Source organism: Botryllus schlosseri, chromosome 11, assembly GCF_051294905.1.
Source record: "Botryllus schlosseri isolate E-star chromosome 11, Bs_hap1, whole genome shotgun sequence".
Classification (NCBI taxonomy): Eukaryota; Metazoa; Chordata; class Ascidiacea; order Stolidobranchia; family Styelidae; genus Botryllus; species Botryllus schlosseri.
Genome location: NC_137246.1, coordinates 11954584 through 11971190, shown reverse-complemented (window position 1 = coordinate 11971190; position 16607 = coordinate 11954584). Strand labels below are relative to the sequence as shown.

Genomic DNA, 16607 nt, shown 5'->3' with positions numbered 1-16607 from the left:
GGCCCTATATGTCACCAGAATCCTCAAAAAGAAGAAAAAATTTCAAAAAAGAAGGCATTTGGGCGTCCTCCGAGGACACTTGTTAAAAAATCAAAAAAGAGGACAAATCATCTTAAAAGAGGCCGTATGGTAACCCTATGATAACTAGATGTGAAACACGTCACTCACGGTTGAATACGCCGAGATGCATACTGCTTATCCGGCTTAAAGCAGCATAATTGGTAGTCCTATAGTCAGGGCCGTAACTGCCGCACCTTAAATTCCCCAATTGAGGGGGGCCGAGCTCAAAGATGGCCCAAAATTATTTCGGTAATTAGCATAAATTATAGAGTATAGTAGGTTTGGGCAATTCTACATTTTTTGATATAGCAGACAGGAGGTCACGAAATAACATCGTGTAAAGAAGTCATACCCAGGGGTCCGCCAGCCCGAAGATGTTTAATTTTACGGGGTCTGGCTCTGCAGTTTCAAAGACACCTCACTCAGCTCTACCGGTAGATCTGATTACGTGGGTAAAGAGGAAAACCATGCAATTCCCGATCTTATTCGCCGATTTTATAATGAATCATCGAAATATTCGCGCGTCGCGCTGTCTCACTAAACAGTACAACTTTACTTCCGTGGCAAAAGCGAACAACGTGGTAGCCTGGGGTCCTGACGAAGTGCTGTTACGCTCCTGCCAACGGGTATACCCCCGGAGATGTTTAATTACTATTGAGGGGGCCTATACCTTTTCAAACACACCTCACTCAGCTCTACCGGTAATTCAGATTACGTGAACAGAGACTGGATGAACATTGATATTAATACATGCAATTCCCGATCATATTGACTGATTCAGCCATGAAACTAAAGAAACTTCTCGCACGTTTAGGCGAGAAAAGCCTATTCACTCAACGGACACCCAATGCAGCAGATAAGTAGCGGTAAACAGTGTACACTGTACAGGTTTGCAACTCGCCAGGGCAATAAAACTACTCCAAAATAGCCATAATGACTGTTTGGGTCCGTTTCATAGCCGTAGTATTCGTGCGGCCCTGACCGTACTCTGAAATTCTAAATTTGGCCCTCATACCGAAAAAGTTTGGAAAATTTGGTCTAGGGCTCCCGTCCCCTACGTCACCGCTCTGACAGTGTTTATTACATAAAATACCGTTCATACATAAAATAATCTTGGCAATTAATAGTTTGTTTTTGTCCAGGGGTAGGGGGTAAGCGATTGGTAACGCTGTGCTATCATCGTTATTTAGATATTAATAAGCAAATGACTTAAAAATTAAAGACCTGTCTGCATCTTCTGTGTTGAAAATCTACTTGGGTCCTTCTAGAAATTGATCTTTCAAAGACACTCTTGTTTCTTGGATGTAGGTGGTAACTCATCAGAATATCCGGTTAATGAAATCCGATATTGATGTTCGGGTCTGGTAATATGCAATCGTATAGGCATTAGTAATTATAAATCTGGACTGTTTATCCGTTGGGATAAACCAAAGCAGTTCTCTCAGGTGTCCATTATTTGTGGAATCCCAATTTCAGTTCAAATCTAAATTATTCATTGCCTATTTAGCAACTCCAGTAACCTAGCTGAATTACAGGCCGGGACATATTATAATGGAAGTGATTGTTTGGATTGTATGGCTGGATTCATGTGTATGGGCTCAACTGCACCGCTTGAAGCCTGTCCTAATGGATATTACCAAGATAAGACTGGGCAATCCGACTGTAAAGAATGCCCCGCAGGTATCTCCATTCATGTCTACTGATTTTTTTTCAAATGCCTTTTAAGCTATGTTGATGCGAAAGTTTTGCTCTCGAAAGGAATAGATTTTAGAATAGAATAGAATAATAATAATGTATGTAATGTATTAGAATGACATCAATTGATAACTACAAACTTATTTTTTATCTAGTATTATAATCATGAGACAACTATGAAAATAATTCATCTGAGTGTCATAACCTTGGACAAACAGTGTTTATGTACACTACACCAATGCTTCATGGAAATGTAACTATATTGTACTCATGGGGTGGTCACACTTCGACAGTGAGCGGTATATCTTTTGGATGCCAATGATACTGCAATCTACAGGTCAAAATTTTCTTTGCTACAAACCTTTCGCACTACCTAAATTTTACATCACTACCAACGAATTGTGGTGTATTGCACTCCGAAAACAACGAATCAGTGCTGATATTGCCCGTTTACCTGTTATAACAGTTGATTAGAGCTGCGTGGGGTCTACAGAAAGACTCCCGCATTCTACCAAATAGCTCCACTTTCTTTTAAACCCAGTCCTAGGTAAATTAAGTTTAGGAACTTGGGCTGGGGTGGGCTTCATATATTGATATAGACCTTATGGATGCATAATTTCCTTTACTGCTGCTAGTAGTCTCCATAAGATAATGCTACGAAATATGCTATCATTCATTGGGGTCATTGTTAATACTATTTGTCTCAACATTCTATATTTATTAATACATTATATGATATAATTTCTTGATATTTCAACTTTATCTTATTTGTCCGTTGTATCCAAACTCCAGTTGACTTGATAATTTTGTGTCCCTTCACTCTAGCCCTGTTATCATTTTCCATTGTTTTTCTTATTTATTATCTGCCTATTGTGATAGAAAAATAAACTTCATACAGCAAATTCATCGGATCAAACACATCAGTTTCTTTTGTGCATTCCCACCTGTTATGCAAGCCTTTTTTTATGACATTCCCGCCACAATACATTACATTTAGGCCAGTCGTGCATTGACAAAGCGTCTGCACCAGTCGATTGCGTAACCGGACAGTATAGCACGAGAGCGGAAGAAACATGCATAGTAAGTTACGGAATTCTGGGTATGCATAATAGGCATTACATGTATTTTTACTTCCTAGCCATGCGGGGCAGGTACTTTTAGTGAGGACAAAGCCTCAGGTTGCCAAACTTGTACTGCTGGATATCGTTGCCTCAATGGTACGACTCTAGAAGAGTGTCCTGCCGGATCTGTTTCCATAGCAGGACAGCAGCAATGCACACCATGCCCGCCAGGTATGCAGAATTATCATGAGAAATATCCTGGCAACAGTGTAACACGCTGAGAAAGTTTTATTGGAATAGGTTTTTGAAATTTGGAAAATTGAATTATGTAGACATTTTTTAATGGTTTGGTCACTATTGAATATGTAATGGAGACATTATTTAGTAGGCCAAGGCAATATATCATACCAAGATTTCTTTTAGGGTCTCATACCAATGGCGCAGCCGGCACTCAGGTGTGCCTGCCGTGCCCTGCAGGTTCGGAATGTTCCGATTCGACAACGGAGCCTAACAATTGCACTATCGGGGAATATAGCCGTGCAAATAGCATTGTGAGTAGTTTTTCAATGTCAAATGGCTTGGAGTATTAAAACATGTTGGATATTCACACTTTTACCACCAAGATGTGCATTGTCCATAATATCTAACATGCTCACGAGTTCTTGTACAGTGACAAAGAATGCGGCATAGTCGAAAGCATTAGGTATAGATTACCTCCAAACTGCCTTCTTTTTCCATCGGTGCGTTCAGTATCAATTTCTATAGACTCTTAGAGGCACAGAACTTCAATATGCAATTGACTAATTATTCAATTTTGTAAATTTCTAGGAATCCATGCGAGAGGCACTCAATTGAACTCTCTCGCACAGTGCTTTTCAACCTGTGTGACGGTTCGCACTGGTGCGAATGAAAAAATTTTGAGTGCGAATGACGAACATGGTGCGAACGGTGCGAATGAAAATCCCGGATGAGTGCGAATGACGAAGGTGGTGCGAACGGTGCGAATGAAAATCCCGGTTGAGTGCGAATGAAAATCGTGAATAATAATTGCTTTTCAAATAAACATAATAGGAAATTCAAGGGCAGTGTAACTTTAGTTGTTGCGACGCAATTGTAAAAAACTTGTTTAACTTACGACGCACCACTAGTCGTAGCTCTCACAAGCCGTAGTGAATTGATATTTTCGCACTATAATTATTACGTAACGAAAACCCTGGTTTGGAAGCTGGTGTAGTGACAGACATATAGCAGCCCGTCAGAGGCTGGGAAAATGACGTTAAATTCACTTTCTGCTTATTTTCGATAAACAATCATCAATTCTTCCGTAATACCTGTTCGATTAGTGCTAGGCACGAGGACAGTGGTAAATACTATCATTACAGACTGCCATCTGCAAATTACAGTAACGCAAATTTTACCCTTTCAAGGGTTATTAAAGTATAGACCGCAAAGGGTATAATTTTGGGTCGACACGGTGCCAGGGGTGCAAGGACTATCTGTCTGTTCGCCGTAGCCAGCCGAAAAAAGGGGGAGGGTGGTTGAAATAAAAGGGCGGGTTCGATTTTTACCGAATTTCGTAATATAACGGGCCGTAACAGCACTTCGTCAGCCCCCCAAAACGTTGGTCGTGGGCCCCCATATGGTGATAAACCGAACTTCAGTGAGCCAGCGCAAAGCGCGAAAATTTTCGATTATTCATGATAAAATCGGTCAATACGATTGGGAATTGCATAGATATTGCTATCAATGTCTTGTCCTCTCTGCACGTGTAATGAGTTTTACCAGTAGAGCTGAGTGAGGTGTCTTTGAAACTGTACAGTTAGTAAATAATGATTGAACATCTTCGGGCGGGCGGACCCGTTGGTATGACTTCGTTACATGATGTTATTTCGTGACCTCCTGTCTGCTTTATCAAAAATATAGAATCGCTCAAACGTACTAGACTGAAAGATCACACGGTTTCGTATTGGTATTTCTTCACTGGCATGTAATTTTTTCCTGCAGGATGGTATTAGTCTTGTGTGTTTGTCTCGCTGCGATCGTTCTGGCACACTTCTTGGAGTTGCATGTTTCGTGGCCTAAAACGTTAATGTCTTTGTCCTTCGTGCTTTCGTGGCCAACGCCGATATGCCCATTTCTATAAATCTTGCGTATTTTTTCTTAGGGGAAGAGCACCCAATATTCAAGATATTTGGCGACTTGAAATTGCGCCTAGTGCGAAATATTTTTGAAAATATTGCATAAATTGGGTTTGGGGTGCGGCAGTTACGGCCCTGGTAATATAGCATCAATTCATTAGGGTTAAGTACATGCGTAAATAACGATTATACAACATCCTCGTGTTGACGATTATACGCGTATGATAATCTTGTCGGCGAGTCCGAAAGAGCTGTTAATTAGCAACTCCCTGATCTGTCGTGAACAATTGAATACTCACGCTTATCAAGGCATCGAACAATAAAATACGCGCGCTGACCAATGCGTCTTACGCAGCCCCGGCCAAAGTATGGTAGGCCGAAGACGCGGTAGTTAGGCTAGCGATATCTTTCGTATACTAGGCCTATTGTAGATGCGATTGTGCAGACCAGCGATGATATCGTGCGCACCAAGCCAATGAAGATGCGATTGTGTAGACCAGCGATGATATCGTGCACACACGGCCAATTGCAGATGCGATTATTCAAGCCAGCGGAACTAGGCTTGTTGGAGACACGATAAATCAGGCTAGCAACGATTGCAGAGCGCGCGGCAATAAATGACCTAATTTCGCAATTATCTCAGCGGGAGATCGTGTCGCTCGTGTCACGTCACATTTGCAGTGCGATGCGCAATGACGAATCTCGCTAATTGGTATCACGCCTTTCGTTATTTGGCCGCGCGCAACACTGATAATACGACTTATTGAATTGCAACCGAGTATTAGGGTCTGAAGAGCCATTTCAAAAGGATGGGGTTTCACGTTTAAGGAGGGGGTTTCGCGTTTCTAAAGGGAGAATACCACATTTTGAACAACATCGACAATATTTTTAAACAGAAATGAATTTCAGTAATGGGCGTTCTTCTGAAAACAGATCTTCTTTTTCTATATCAATATTCGGTTAGTTTGTGCGAATGAAATTTATTTTACAAAAAAAGTGCGAATGAAGCTCAAAAAGGTTGAAAAGCACTGCTCTCGCATGATCTGTATTGTGTACACAGGGTCACTCAACAAATCTGCAGCTCTGGTTTTGAAATCCACCTGATTTGATAGTACCCAATGAATTTCATGAATGCTGTTAACCCTTTCATTATTTTCATGTTTTGATACATTCTTGAGGAATCCAATCATTGACTAGGTAATATGACCAACATATTTCAATTGATTTTTTCTTCATATTTGGAGCTATGACCATTGTTTCTCTGTTGCAGATGACACTTACTCAATTTTAGTTATGCTAACGATTGCAATATCTTTTCCTTTAGTCCTGCATTTCGTGTGAAGCAGGATTCCATTGTAGCGATCCTGCGGCAGGTCCAGTTGCGTGTGATCCAGGATCCTATTCGACTGCAGGCGAAGTTGAGTGTCAGCCATGTCCCGCTGGGAAAAGTTGCCTTATTCCTGCTGATTCCCCCATTTATTGTGATAGTGGTCAATACTCTGCCGAGGTGAGATAAAGTATGATCAAAGCGTGTGTTTTGTAGAAAATAAATTTTTTTGCTGGATTGAGATTTGCTTTTTCTGTAGTTTTTGTTGTTAAAATGCCATATGAATCGACATTTACTCCTAGATTTCTGTCTTTTCGATTATATATCTAGGTGTAAAGACTTTTTAAAGATATGCTTTAGTTTTTTGCTTTCGTTGAGCGTGGCACGATCGCAGTCTGAGAAAAGTTTGAAAGTTGCTTGCATTCCTGACAAATGACCTGAAGCGGTGTTGTTACTAATTTCGCATTTTGCACAAAAAGTCAAGTTAAGTTAAGATAGATACAGGTTCTGCTGTGGAAGAGAAGTTTTCACTCTGCACGGATTAGATGTTGTTGAATTTTGAACCAGAATAAGTATTGATCACTTGCCAAAATTAGCTATTCATGGTTGCGGTGTCCCTGGGTGACAGAACAATTAGGTCTGTTTCTGTGGTTTTCGACAGTCATTGTTCAATATTTCTGGCTGAAAAAGAAACACTCTGATACTGGTACTTGATAAATCAAAGTTTCAATGTTCAATTCTTGTATATGGAATTGACGAACAATTCTGCTATATCAAAGTATATGCAGAGCAGTGGTGCATTCCTGGAGTCAAATTTTCATTTCCATAAAATGTTCCATAAATCATAAATTTTATTGCTCGTCGTTCTACTTGATAGCACGGAGTGCGGTGATTTTTTTAAATCGAAATATTTACAGGGTGATGTCCGTTGTTCCAGCTGCCCTTCTGGTTCAAACTGCTCGGAAGGAGCTATTTTAGGTCCATGTGCAACTGGTGAATACAGCTTGGAAGGGAACGGAACCTGTCACGCATGTCCTGTTGGTATGTTTGTCATGAATCGGAACAAATGTCTTACTTCTTAAGTTGATAAATATGTTTACCGGTATTTGACATAATATAACTTTATGCTTAACCTTGCAAAATTATACCTGAACGTTAGTAGAGCATTAGATGCAATCACAGCATTTGTTTATGGTTTCAATTAAAGGAAAGTTGTTGTGTTTATCGTAGTAGGTTAGTCATTCGTATACTATTTAGACTTCCAGACTCTTGTTTCTCTTCGCCATTCCTGATAAAACGGTATATATAAAATCCGCTCAATTCCATAAGCACGATTACAGTTAGTATAGGTGGATGCCAAATTTTAAAATGTCTGACTGCAGATATGATGAATAGTAGTGCTTAAACTGAGGTAGTTATGGCCCTAGGCAATTACCTTATGTGTTGTCGCCTGCATGATTTTGCTCCAAAACCTCAATTCGTGTTTGCGGCCACCAAATGTATATGACCAAGCGATTTTCATGACTTCTCTGTCTTTCAGAGCAAGTTTTAATGCAAACGAGGTATAGAGCCTTTTTTCAATTTTTCACAGGCTACAAATGCCCAACACCAGATGTGGCACCACAAAAATGTGCCTCTGGAACCACTACCGATGGTCTAACTGGTCAAACAGAATGTAGAACATGCCCAGACGGAAAGACATGTTCAGACCCAACGTAAGATTTCACCAGTGACTTCTTGTACATTATTCTTTGTTGGATTTTGTCATGAAATTCCTATGAACATTATTCATTGCAAGATTTTGCTACAAACTTTCTATATATGTTATTTTTCGTAGGGATTTTGCCACAAATGTCCTCTGCACATTATCCTTTGCAATATTTTGCTAGGAACTTCCGTTAAAGATTCTCTTTTGCGAGATTTGGTCAGGAATTTTTTTTATAAATACCGGTATTCTCTTGTGAGTTTTGGCCAAAAACTTTCTATAAATATTCTCTTTTGCTAGATTTGACCAGGAACTTCCTATAAGCACTATCGTTTGCGAGAGTTTGCCTGAAGCTTCCAAAAGACATTCATGTTTTGTCTTGTATAATTTGTAATGATATTTTCCTAGATGTGCCGTGGGGATAGGATTTACCGTGTTACTGATTTTCGTTTTTTTCTAGTACTGCACCCGTCGACTGCGCTGATGGCTCATATGTTCCTGCTGGCTCAGCGACATGCGTTGCTTGTCCTGGTGGGGCTTCGTGTATAGGGGTATGGTACTTGCTTCTTTGAATGCCTGTGTATTTATTGTTGATGAGAGAAATAGATAGGAATATGGTAGTGTGCCCAATGGAAGAATCACTGTTAATTTCAAATATTTTGAAATTGCAACGGCTGCAATTGTGATTTTGTAAGCAAAAATTTAGTGGTGCGAGGTCGAGTTAATTTTCTAATTTCATGCAAGGTGACTAAACTAATGTGTTGAATCTTTATCTGTGCGATTTCGATGTTTGCAGGGAATTGTTGAAGCATGCGACCCAGGAACTTATTCGCCGGAAGGAGTACTCAATTGTACGGACTGCCCCGCCGGGAGTTTTTGCCCGTACACCGACGAGGCTTACGTTCAGGCATGTCCGCAAGGTAATGTCACAGTCCCTAAATGAGAACTGAGCAATGAACCAAAACTTTGATTAAACCAGTGACATTTATTATCTTCACAGACTCTGTTATGCCTAATTAAATGGCTTGTTCTAAATTTAGCAATGTTGAATTATTGGACAGATGGGAAATAGAGCACAGTACCTCCGAGTAGAATACTTTCGCTATGTTTTTAAAACACAGATCTCAAGTTCACTGAATATGCAATCAGATCCAGTCTGCCAAGATATCCCGGCCATTCTGGGTTATTTTCGATCCACAGTGTCCGGTAAATAGGGCTGCGATGTAGTAACTATGGCAGAAACTTGCTGCCAGTGATCAGACCTTTTCGGAAGCATTGAAACCATAAATTTTGGAGTCTGGAATATATTGGAATACATGTCAAAAACGCCTTATAATCCTATAGAATATGACAAGGAGCTATGAATCAGTGATCTTGATAAAAATTATTATTGAATATGGGTAAATTATTTGTGTGACTGGACCAATCACCATATGACTGATATATGTCAGGAATCCTTATTGTTTCTAGGCACTTACTCCATGGGAAAAGCGACATTCTGTCAAACTTGTCCTGCCGGGCAAGCATGTCCAAAAAATGATGAGGGGCCTTCTGTGACATGTGGCGGCGGACAGTATTCATTCGCCGGTCAGGATTCGTGCACCAACTGCTCGGCTGGTCAAGCCTGCCCTAATGCGGATGGCACCGGCATAGTCTATTGTCAACCGGTAAGTCTTTAATGACCTAACTTGCAATTAGTCAGAGGACCATGCGTTAGTTCAGTTTCTAATGCAGTATTAGAGATTCAGCGTGGTTTCCAAATTTGGGTTTCTTTGGTTATTTGAACTTGAAAATTTTGACACGGCCGATGCCATCTTCTCATTATTTGCTCACAATTTACACATTGAAACATCATGTTGTACTGCATGTAATATTGTTACTAAATTGCCTTATTATCATCACAACACTCATCGCAAGAATATGTTTGGTATAACTCGAAGCCTTTTCGGGTGGCTCTTATCAAGAGTTATCGTCAGATTAAATGGATTCAATCAAATTCTTGAGTAAAATCAGTACCGGTATGTATAGTATGGCGTAACAATTAGATTTATAGACCATGAAATTCTAATTGTGGCAACAATGGCAACGAAAAACTATGATATACGGTAATGCTGAAAATCATATAGCATGTATAAATTGAAACATACTGATACGAGATTCGGAATATATGTAGAAAATCTTGTTGTTTACTTCAAATGGGATTGGTCAACTGAATAAATGTTCATTCCAACACTTTCAAATGATTTCTACATTATGTGATGTTAAATTCAATGTTTTTGGACCGTATTGCTCTGTCTCACCACTTTTTAAATATAATATACGCAATGGTAACATCTATGAATGTATTTTACTTTCAATACTTATTATGAGCAGAATTGTACTATCTTATTTGATGGAAAATTTTTTCCAGGGCTATTTCTCTGAGGATCGAGCCACGTTATGTTCAGAATGCAGTGCAGGCAGCTATTGTCCTGACTCGTCACAAAACCTGATAATAGAGTGTGTGGATGGATACTATTCTTCACCTGGGGCGACTGTAAGTTTTTAGTGATGCAAATATGTAGGATCCCTGCAAATTTCAGACCGAAATCTAGTGTCATTCCAAGATCCACGCCCAAAACTAGACTTTGATGATGAAACTGGACAAGTTTCTAAAAAAAGCAAGTAATTGCCAAGATTATCTTCATTTCCAATCGTAGCCAGAGTTAGAAATCATCAAATTTCAGAAAATAAATGAGAATAAATCGGGGTTTCACTCACCCTTGCCAGTCTGACTCGTGATAAATTCCAGTGAATTATGATACCATCCAACCCAATTTTAAATATTTGTACATAATACATAAATATACAATGTCTTGAAATAAATTTTGGACTGGATGAACAAATGACTACGTTGTTTTGCAAGTCTTGCATCTGGTAAAAATCAGTAATTTTTAAAAATCAAGTTTTCATTTCATCTTTGTTTCTGTCCACCAACAGCAAAAATTGATGTGGCACAAAAAATTTAATGTGGCATAGATTAAGTTCTTGTTGACAGCTATTCCTATGTTCCATTGAGGGCCATATCCAATTATCTATTCATGTATAGTATACGGTAGCTTACTTTGGTTGACAGCGATTTCTTTTCAGTCATGTACCAGATGCCCCCCTGGATATGAATGCACTGATAAGGAGGGTGCTATGACGGCATGTATCCCTGGATTTTATAGTACCGGCGGACAGATGTCTTGCTCGGAGTGTCCAGCTGGGTTTCAATGCCCATCGGTGGATAATTTGCCTATCCAATGCCCTCCTGGCTATTTTGCATTGGCTCAAGCCACGGTTTGTAATAGCTTACTTATGTTCGCAAAGTGAATATAAATAACACATGTGTCCGTCTCAGGAGTGTACGATATGTCCAGCAGGCAAAGAATGTGGTAAAACGGACGGCACTGCCAACAGTGATTGCGATCCTGGATATTACAGTGGTAAAGGTCAAGTGGATTGTAGCGAATGTCCAGCCGGTTTTGATTGTAGTGGAACTGCTACCACCAATTTAGTAGAATGTGCTGCAGGTAAGCGAAATTGTACCAGCCGCGTCGTAGAGTATTCATTTTTATAGCTTCTGTAGGGGTCATTAGATGTAGTCATTTATAGCCCATATATAAGGGATTGAAGATCGCAATAATTTTTGATAGGGTAGGTGATAACCTGCAACAGAGTAATTTGAGACAACAGTCTCGTTGCATCAGTATGAAAGTGTCACCACTGATGTCATTATAGCAACAGCCATGTTTCTATCACCCTTAACATGTATTTGCAAGAAGGTGAATAATATAGTCTATCCTTGCAATCCATTTTGCACGCTAGTTTATAAAATTGTTAGTTTGCGCCTCTTCAAGTTTGAAGGGAGTCAAATTTGATGTGCAGCCTTTTTTTTTGGCAACCTAAAAATTAACGACTAGCCAGTAAAATTCAGAAAAGGTATTTTTGTACAATCCAAGTTTGCACATCTTTCTATGACACATTTTAACAAACATGTTGTTTGATATAATTGAAGATAATTATCTGCAGGACTTTGATGTTTGCCCCACATACATATATTTATGTACTGGTCAAATACTTCACATATCTTTGTCAAGTCGAGTCCATGTTGTAGTGATTGCAATTTGTCTGATGATTTATATTGAAAGTTTATCACAATTCAAAACGACAGATATCATTATTTGTGCTTAGTGATGATAAATTGGTAATTTGCTGCACAAAACCTCAGTGTTGGAATATGGGATATGTCTCGGGTGACTTTCAATGGACGCACCAGCATGTGAGCCGAATCATATTGGCTGAATTTCAAAACTGAGCGACAGCATCAGATTCTACACAATTGCTCATCAGGATGGGATGATGTGATCTTTATCTTTTATTCTCAATTTACAGGAACATATTCAACTCAGGGATCAACAACAGGGTGCCAAGACTGCACTGCAGGGTACCTGTGTCCTGCAGGGAGTACGTCGCCTACACCCTCCGATCATGAATGCCCTCTCGGTAACTGTCAACTTATCTTTTCACACTAAATAGTTGAAGCAACAAGATTTCCGACTAAATTTGTTTCATAATTGTAAAGCGATATGAAGAAGCAGTATCAAACATTTGCTTCAATTACCCTTACGGTATCTAATTTGAAATATCTAACCTACTATCCGGTTAACAATCTGTGACAAGCACCATATCAAGTTTTAAAATTTAGCCTTATACGTCGTGTTATTTTGACACGGTAGGGAATTTTTCCAAAATATTCTTCACACCAATTGTTTGATCGTTGGTACTAACTTCATGTTTTACCAATAAAGAATATTGAATGCTGCAAAAGCTAGATAGGCCTACTTTCTCATTGTCTTCAGATTCCATGTTAAACTGTCTATGAACTGCTTGGAATTTGATGCATACTATATCATTTTGAGGTATTAACACTTGACAAAAGTATCTGTCTATCTATTACTCGTATCTATCCACCTGTGAATGATCGAATTTGAAAAAATTAGTAATAATCCGGATACATCATTACCAAATCATTATTTGAAATCTTTTAACTTTAAAAGCGTTATGAAAATAAGAGACGGTGCTTAACAGTGATTGTAAATGTGTCTGTAGCCTCAATCATAGTTAATAAACTACAGGTCACATCCATCATGATTTGTACCTTTTCTTTCAATTCATAAGGATACCATCGATTTACAATTCTTTGTTTTAAATTAGTTTCTAAACAAGTTTGCTGGGGTGATATTCGTGAATCTCAGTTTGTATTCTATCCCAATCATATGTTCCTTATCGTGGAAGCTTGCAGCTGTTGAATTTCTATGTTCTACTTTAGGCTACTATTGTGGTGTCGGAGCAACTGTGACTACATATCAGCTGTGTCCAGCAGGAACATATGGCAGCAAAGCGGGATTGACGGCTGTGGGTGATTGCATGAATTGCCCACCAGGTATGTGCCTTCGAAACGTTTCTCAAATATTCTATATAGTTCTGGTCAAACCAGAACATACAAGAATCATGTATTCGGGTGTAAGGAAGTATGCGGCATGTAAAAATATCAGTATGATTTTGTTTTAAGGGTATTTCTGCCCGGAAGGCACCAAAGGATTGCCAGGTGCGATGTACCTCTGTCCGAGGGGACATTTCTGTCCCAAAAACACTGAGAATGCACAAGATGAACCGTGCCCTGCTGGGAAATATGGACCTGATTTAGGTCAACAAAGTGAAGCGTCATGTAAAGATTGCCCTGCCGGACGATACTGTGCTCAAGGTATTTATGTTATGAGCTCGTCAGATGAAACGACTATCTCCAATATTATTTTTGTTTGATATTCAGGCTCGGAGACTGACAAAGTGCCGTGTCCACGTGGTCATTATTGCAATAGTGGTGTCGCTACTCCCCGAGCTTGTGACCCCGGGACGTACACTCCACAACAAGGCGCAGAAGGTGTGTGTTTTCTGATGCAACACTCGTATAAAAGCTAGATACGGTAGTTGATTTGTTGACGTGCTGATACTATCAATTTTTAGACTTATTTGATGTATCTTTCGCCACGTTTTGTATCGATTATGTGTCAAAACTAGGACTGGGCAGGACAATTGAGTGTTTAATTGCGAATTGGGTATTAATTGTAATGATTCGAGCCAATTAAGTAGTGGGAGACGGATTTTTACCGAAACAATACGTCCCTTGCCATTAATAGTTATATTATCAACGATACTTTGTACTGTAGCAGCGTCGAAGCTACAACTAGTAGAATCACAGCATCCAAAACTTGTAGCACAAAGCTAGTTACGGTAGGAGAGATGACATTTATGTGCTGCACTAAGATATGGAGTCTGTATCCGCTGTTGTACCATGAAACACTGTCGACACACGAAAAACGTTTATTGCAGAAGAGACGGCCCAATACCACAAGTGATCGTAATATAAGGCCACTAAATAAACGTAGCAATCAGGGTACTAATCATTAGCCTATACCAATTACCAGGAGCCAAGGTTCGGCTCCAGTATAACGCAAACAATACTGACGCTGCAGTACTACAGTAATGTCACGAAATTCAATGAAAAACATGTTTGAAAAATGCCATATAAGCTTTTCTGTGTTGTGTCACTAGAATCATATATTTTTTGACTCACATAAGATGCATCTATGTACTTTCTGAATCCTTCATACTGTTTTAACGTTAGTGAGTGATACTTGAATACTGAACTTTACTCAAATTCGAATATTGAATCACTCAGGCTCTCAATTTTGCTCAACGTTTTCAATAACCTGTGTTGTCTATCCGTTTTGTAGATTTTTGCTGCTCGGTCACAATGCTGCGATATCGTCACTGTGTCCTGATGATATCAAAATTTAATGGCGTGCTCGAGCAAAGCAAGATCTACTAAATCATTCAAATATTTCAATTTGCTTAAGAATCTGTAATCGCAATGCCAGATTGACCAATGCTCTTTCTTATGTTTCAGTTAGGGAGGAATGTGTTGACTGTCAGTCGGGCCATTACTGTCCGGCAGGAACAGCAAGTCCAATCCCTTGCTCAAACGGCACATTCAATTCCCGCACTGGCCAGGGAGATCCCGACAGTTGCGAAGATTGTTCTGCAGGATTTGCTTGTACCACCAACGCCCTAACCGCTCCTGATGTGCCGTGCAAAGCTGGGTGAGTGCAAAATCGGCCTTCCTCTTCCTGACTTCGAAACATCATATCGATTTCAAGTAGAGACATTGAGATTTTTGGGACTGAAAAAGTATTATATCTCCTTTATAGATACATTTTGGCACTTGATACCCAAGCCCTTTTAAACAACAGTGAATGAAGCTGAACACCAGACAAACAGTTTATCAAAAATATGCTGGCGATAGCTGCTAGATAGTGATTCATATTCAACTTGTATCTGAGAATATTGCTGGATTCATGATTACAACATTTTGGATTTTTTACCTTCGCCTTTATTTATTGGTTCCATGAAAAATCCAAAATTAGGAATAGGATTTTGCTGAAATTTTGGGTGGTTTAGCAGATTTGGTTTCACGGAGTACGATTATCTTCCCGTTTGAAATTCATCGTAGTCGAATTCCACCATATCTTCCAAGTTTGGATTTTGATTTAGCCAGTTCATAATATAATATGAAAACTATTAATTTTACCAGAGGAAAAGTGAACCAAAGTAGGGCCCAAAATTGATTCTCAATAGCTAAACCCTGTTTGATACTTTTATTAACGTGGTACAAATTCAATTGCAATTTTATTCATGACTGCATGCATTATGCTGAATTTGGTGTATATTGCGTTGTTTTCATCGTGGTGCCTTTACACATACAATGATCTCCAGGCATTACTGTCCCCTGGGCACTGCATTGCCTGATGAAAACCCTTGCAATGCCGGTACATATACCAATTTTCAAAACGCAACTTCGCAGGACGACTGTTCTCTGTGTCCAGAAAGATACTATTGCGAAGCAGGTAAAATTACGCAGTCCGTACACTCTCTGCTTTTATTCTGAATATTTCATGTTTTAGGAACTGGGGGTACCAATCTTCGTCCCAAGTCATGCGCAGAGGGCCATTACTGTCCAAACGGAACCGCAACCGCTGACGAACACCCTTGTCCGGCCGGGTCCTGGTCTAACCAGACAAATCTTGCTTGGCTCGATGAGTGCTGGGAATGTCCGAGAGGATATTATTGCCCCGAGGGAAGCAGTGCACCAGAAGGACCATGCCCTGCCGGATATTACTGCCCTCCAGGTTTTACCAATATTCATCATTTGTCACTTTGTTTGTCTGATAGTGTTTACCCAGTGTAACAACACCCAGTTATTGCAGAATGCAGACTAATCTGTGCAAATGCAAAGGTGATGTAACATTTTGCAAAATCACTTTGGGTGGAAGTCCGATTATCAAATCATGGCTATAAAGGGGTACAACGAGGAGTGATGTCTAAACTATTTTCCATTTCTGTTATGAGTCATATTGTTATGAGCTATATTGTCTCTGAGGGTGTGACAGTATCAGTCACAAAGTATTCGAATACAACTAATGACTTTCAACTTGGCAAGTTATGAAAAGTAACGTTGAGGCATCTCATCTGAGGACTTA

General features: G+C 39.6%; 1 protein-coding gene across 2 annotated transcripts in view; it reads left to right on the top strand.

Moving 5' to 3' along the window:
• The window catches only part of LOC145450119 (uncharacterized), a 113786-nt gene that overhangs the window by 16927 nt on the left and 80252 nt on the right, over positions 1–16607 (top strand). The window contains exons 15-34 of one of the 2 annotated variants that reach the window (XM_080328603.1): positions 1596–1740; positions 2753–2835; positions 2894–3047; positions 3240–3367; positions 6279–6461; positions 7199–7322; positions 7873–7996; positions 8447–8537; positions 8783–8906; positions 9457–9653; positions 10397–10522; positions 11116–11307; positions 11369–11540; positions 12403–12513; positions 13340–13453; positions 13583–13774; positions 13841–13951; positions 14978–15170; positions 15844–15974; positions 16032–16256. In XM_080328603.1, coding sequence (XP_080184729.1) covers positions 1596–1740; positions 2753–2835; positions 2894–3047; positions 3240–3367; positions 6279–6461; positions 7199–7322; positions 7873–7996; positions 8447–8537; positions 8783–8906; positions 9457–9653; positions 10397–10522; positions 11116–11307; positions 11369–11540; positions 12403–12513; positions 13340–13453; positions 13583–13774; positions 13841–13951; positions 14978–15170; positions 15844–15974; positions 16032–16256 — 2920 coding nt within the window. Of the gene's footprint in view, positions 1–1595; positions 1741–2752; positions 2836–2893; positions 3048–3239; positions 3368–6278; positions 6462–7198; positions 7323–7872; positions 7997–8446; positions 8538–8782; positions 8907–9456; positions 9654–10396; positions 10523–11115; positions 11308–11368; positions 11541–12402; positions 12514–13339; positions 13454–13582; positions 13775–13840; positions 13956–14977; positions 15171–15843; positions 15975–16031; positions 16257–16607 lie in introns of both variants that reach the window. The other variant, XM_080328604.1, reaches the window with a different exon arrangement.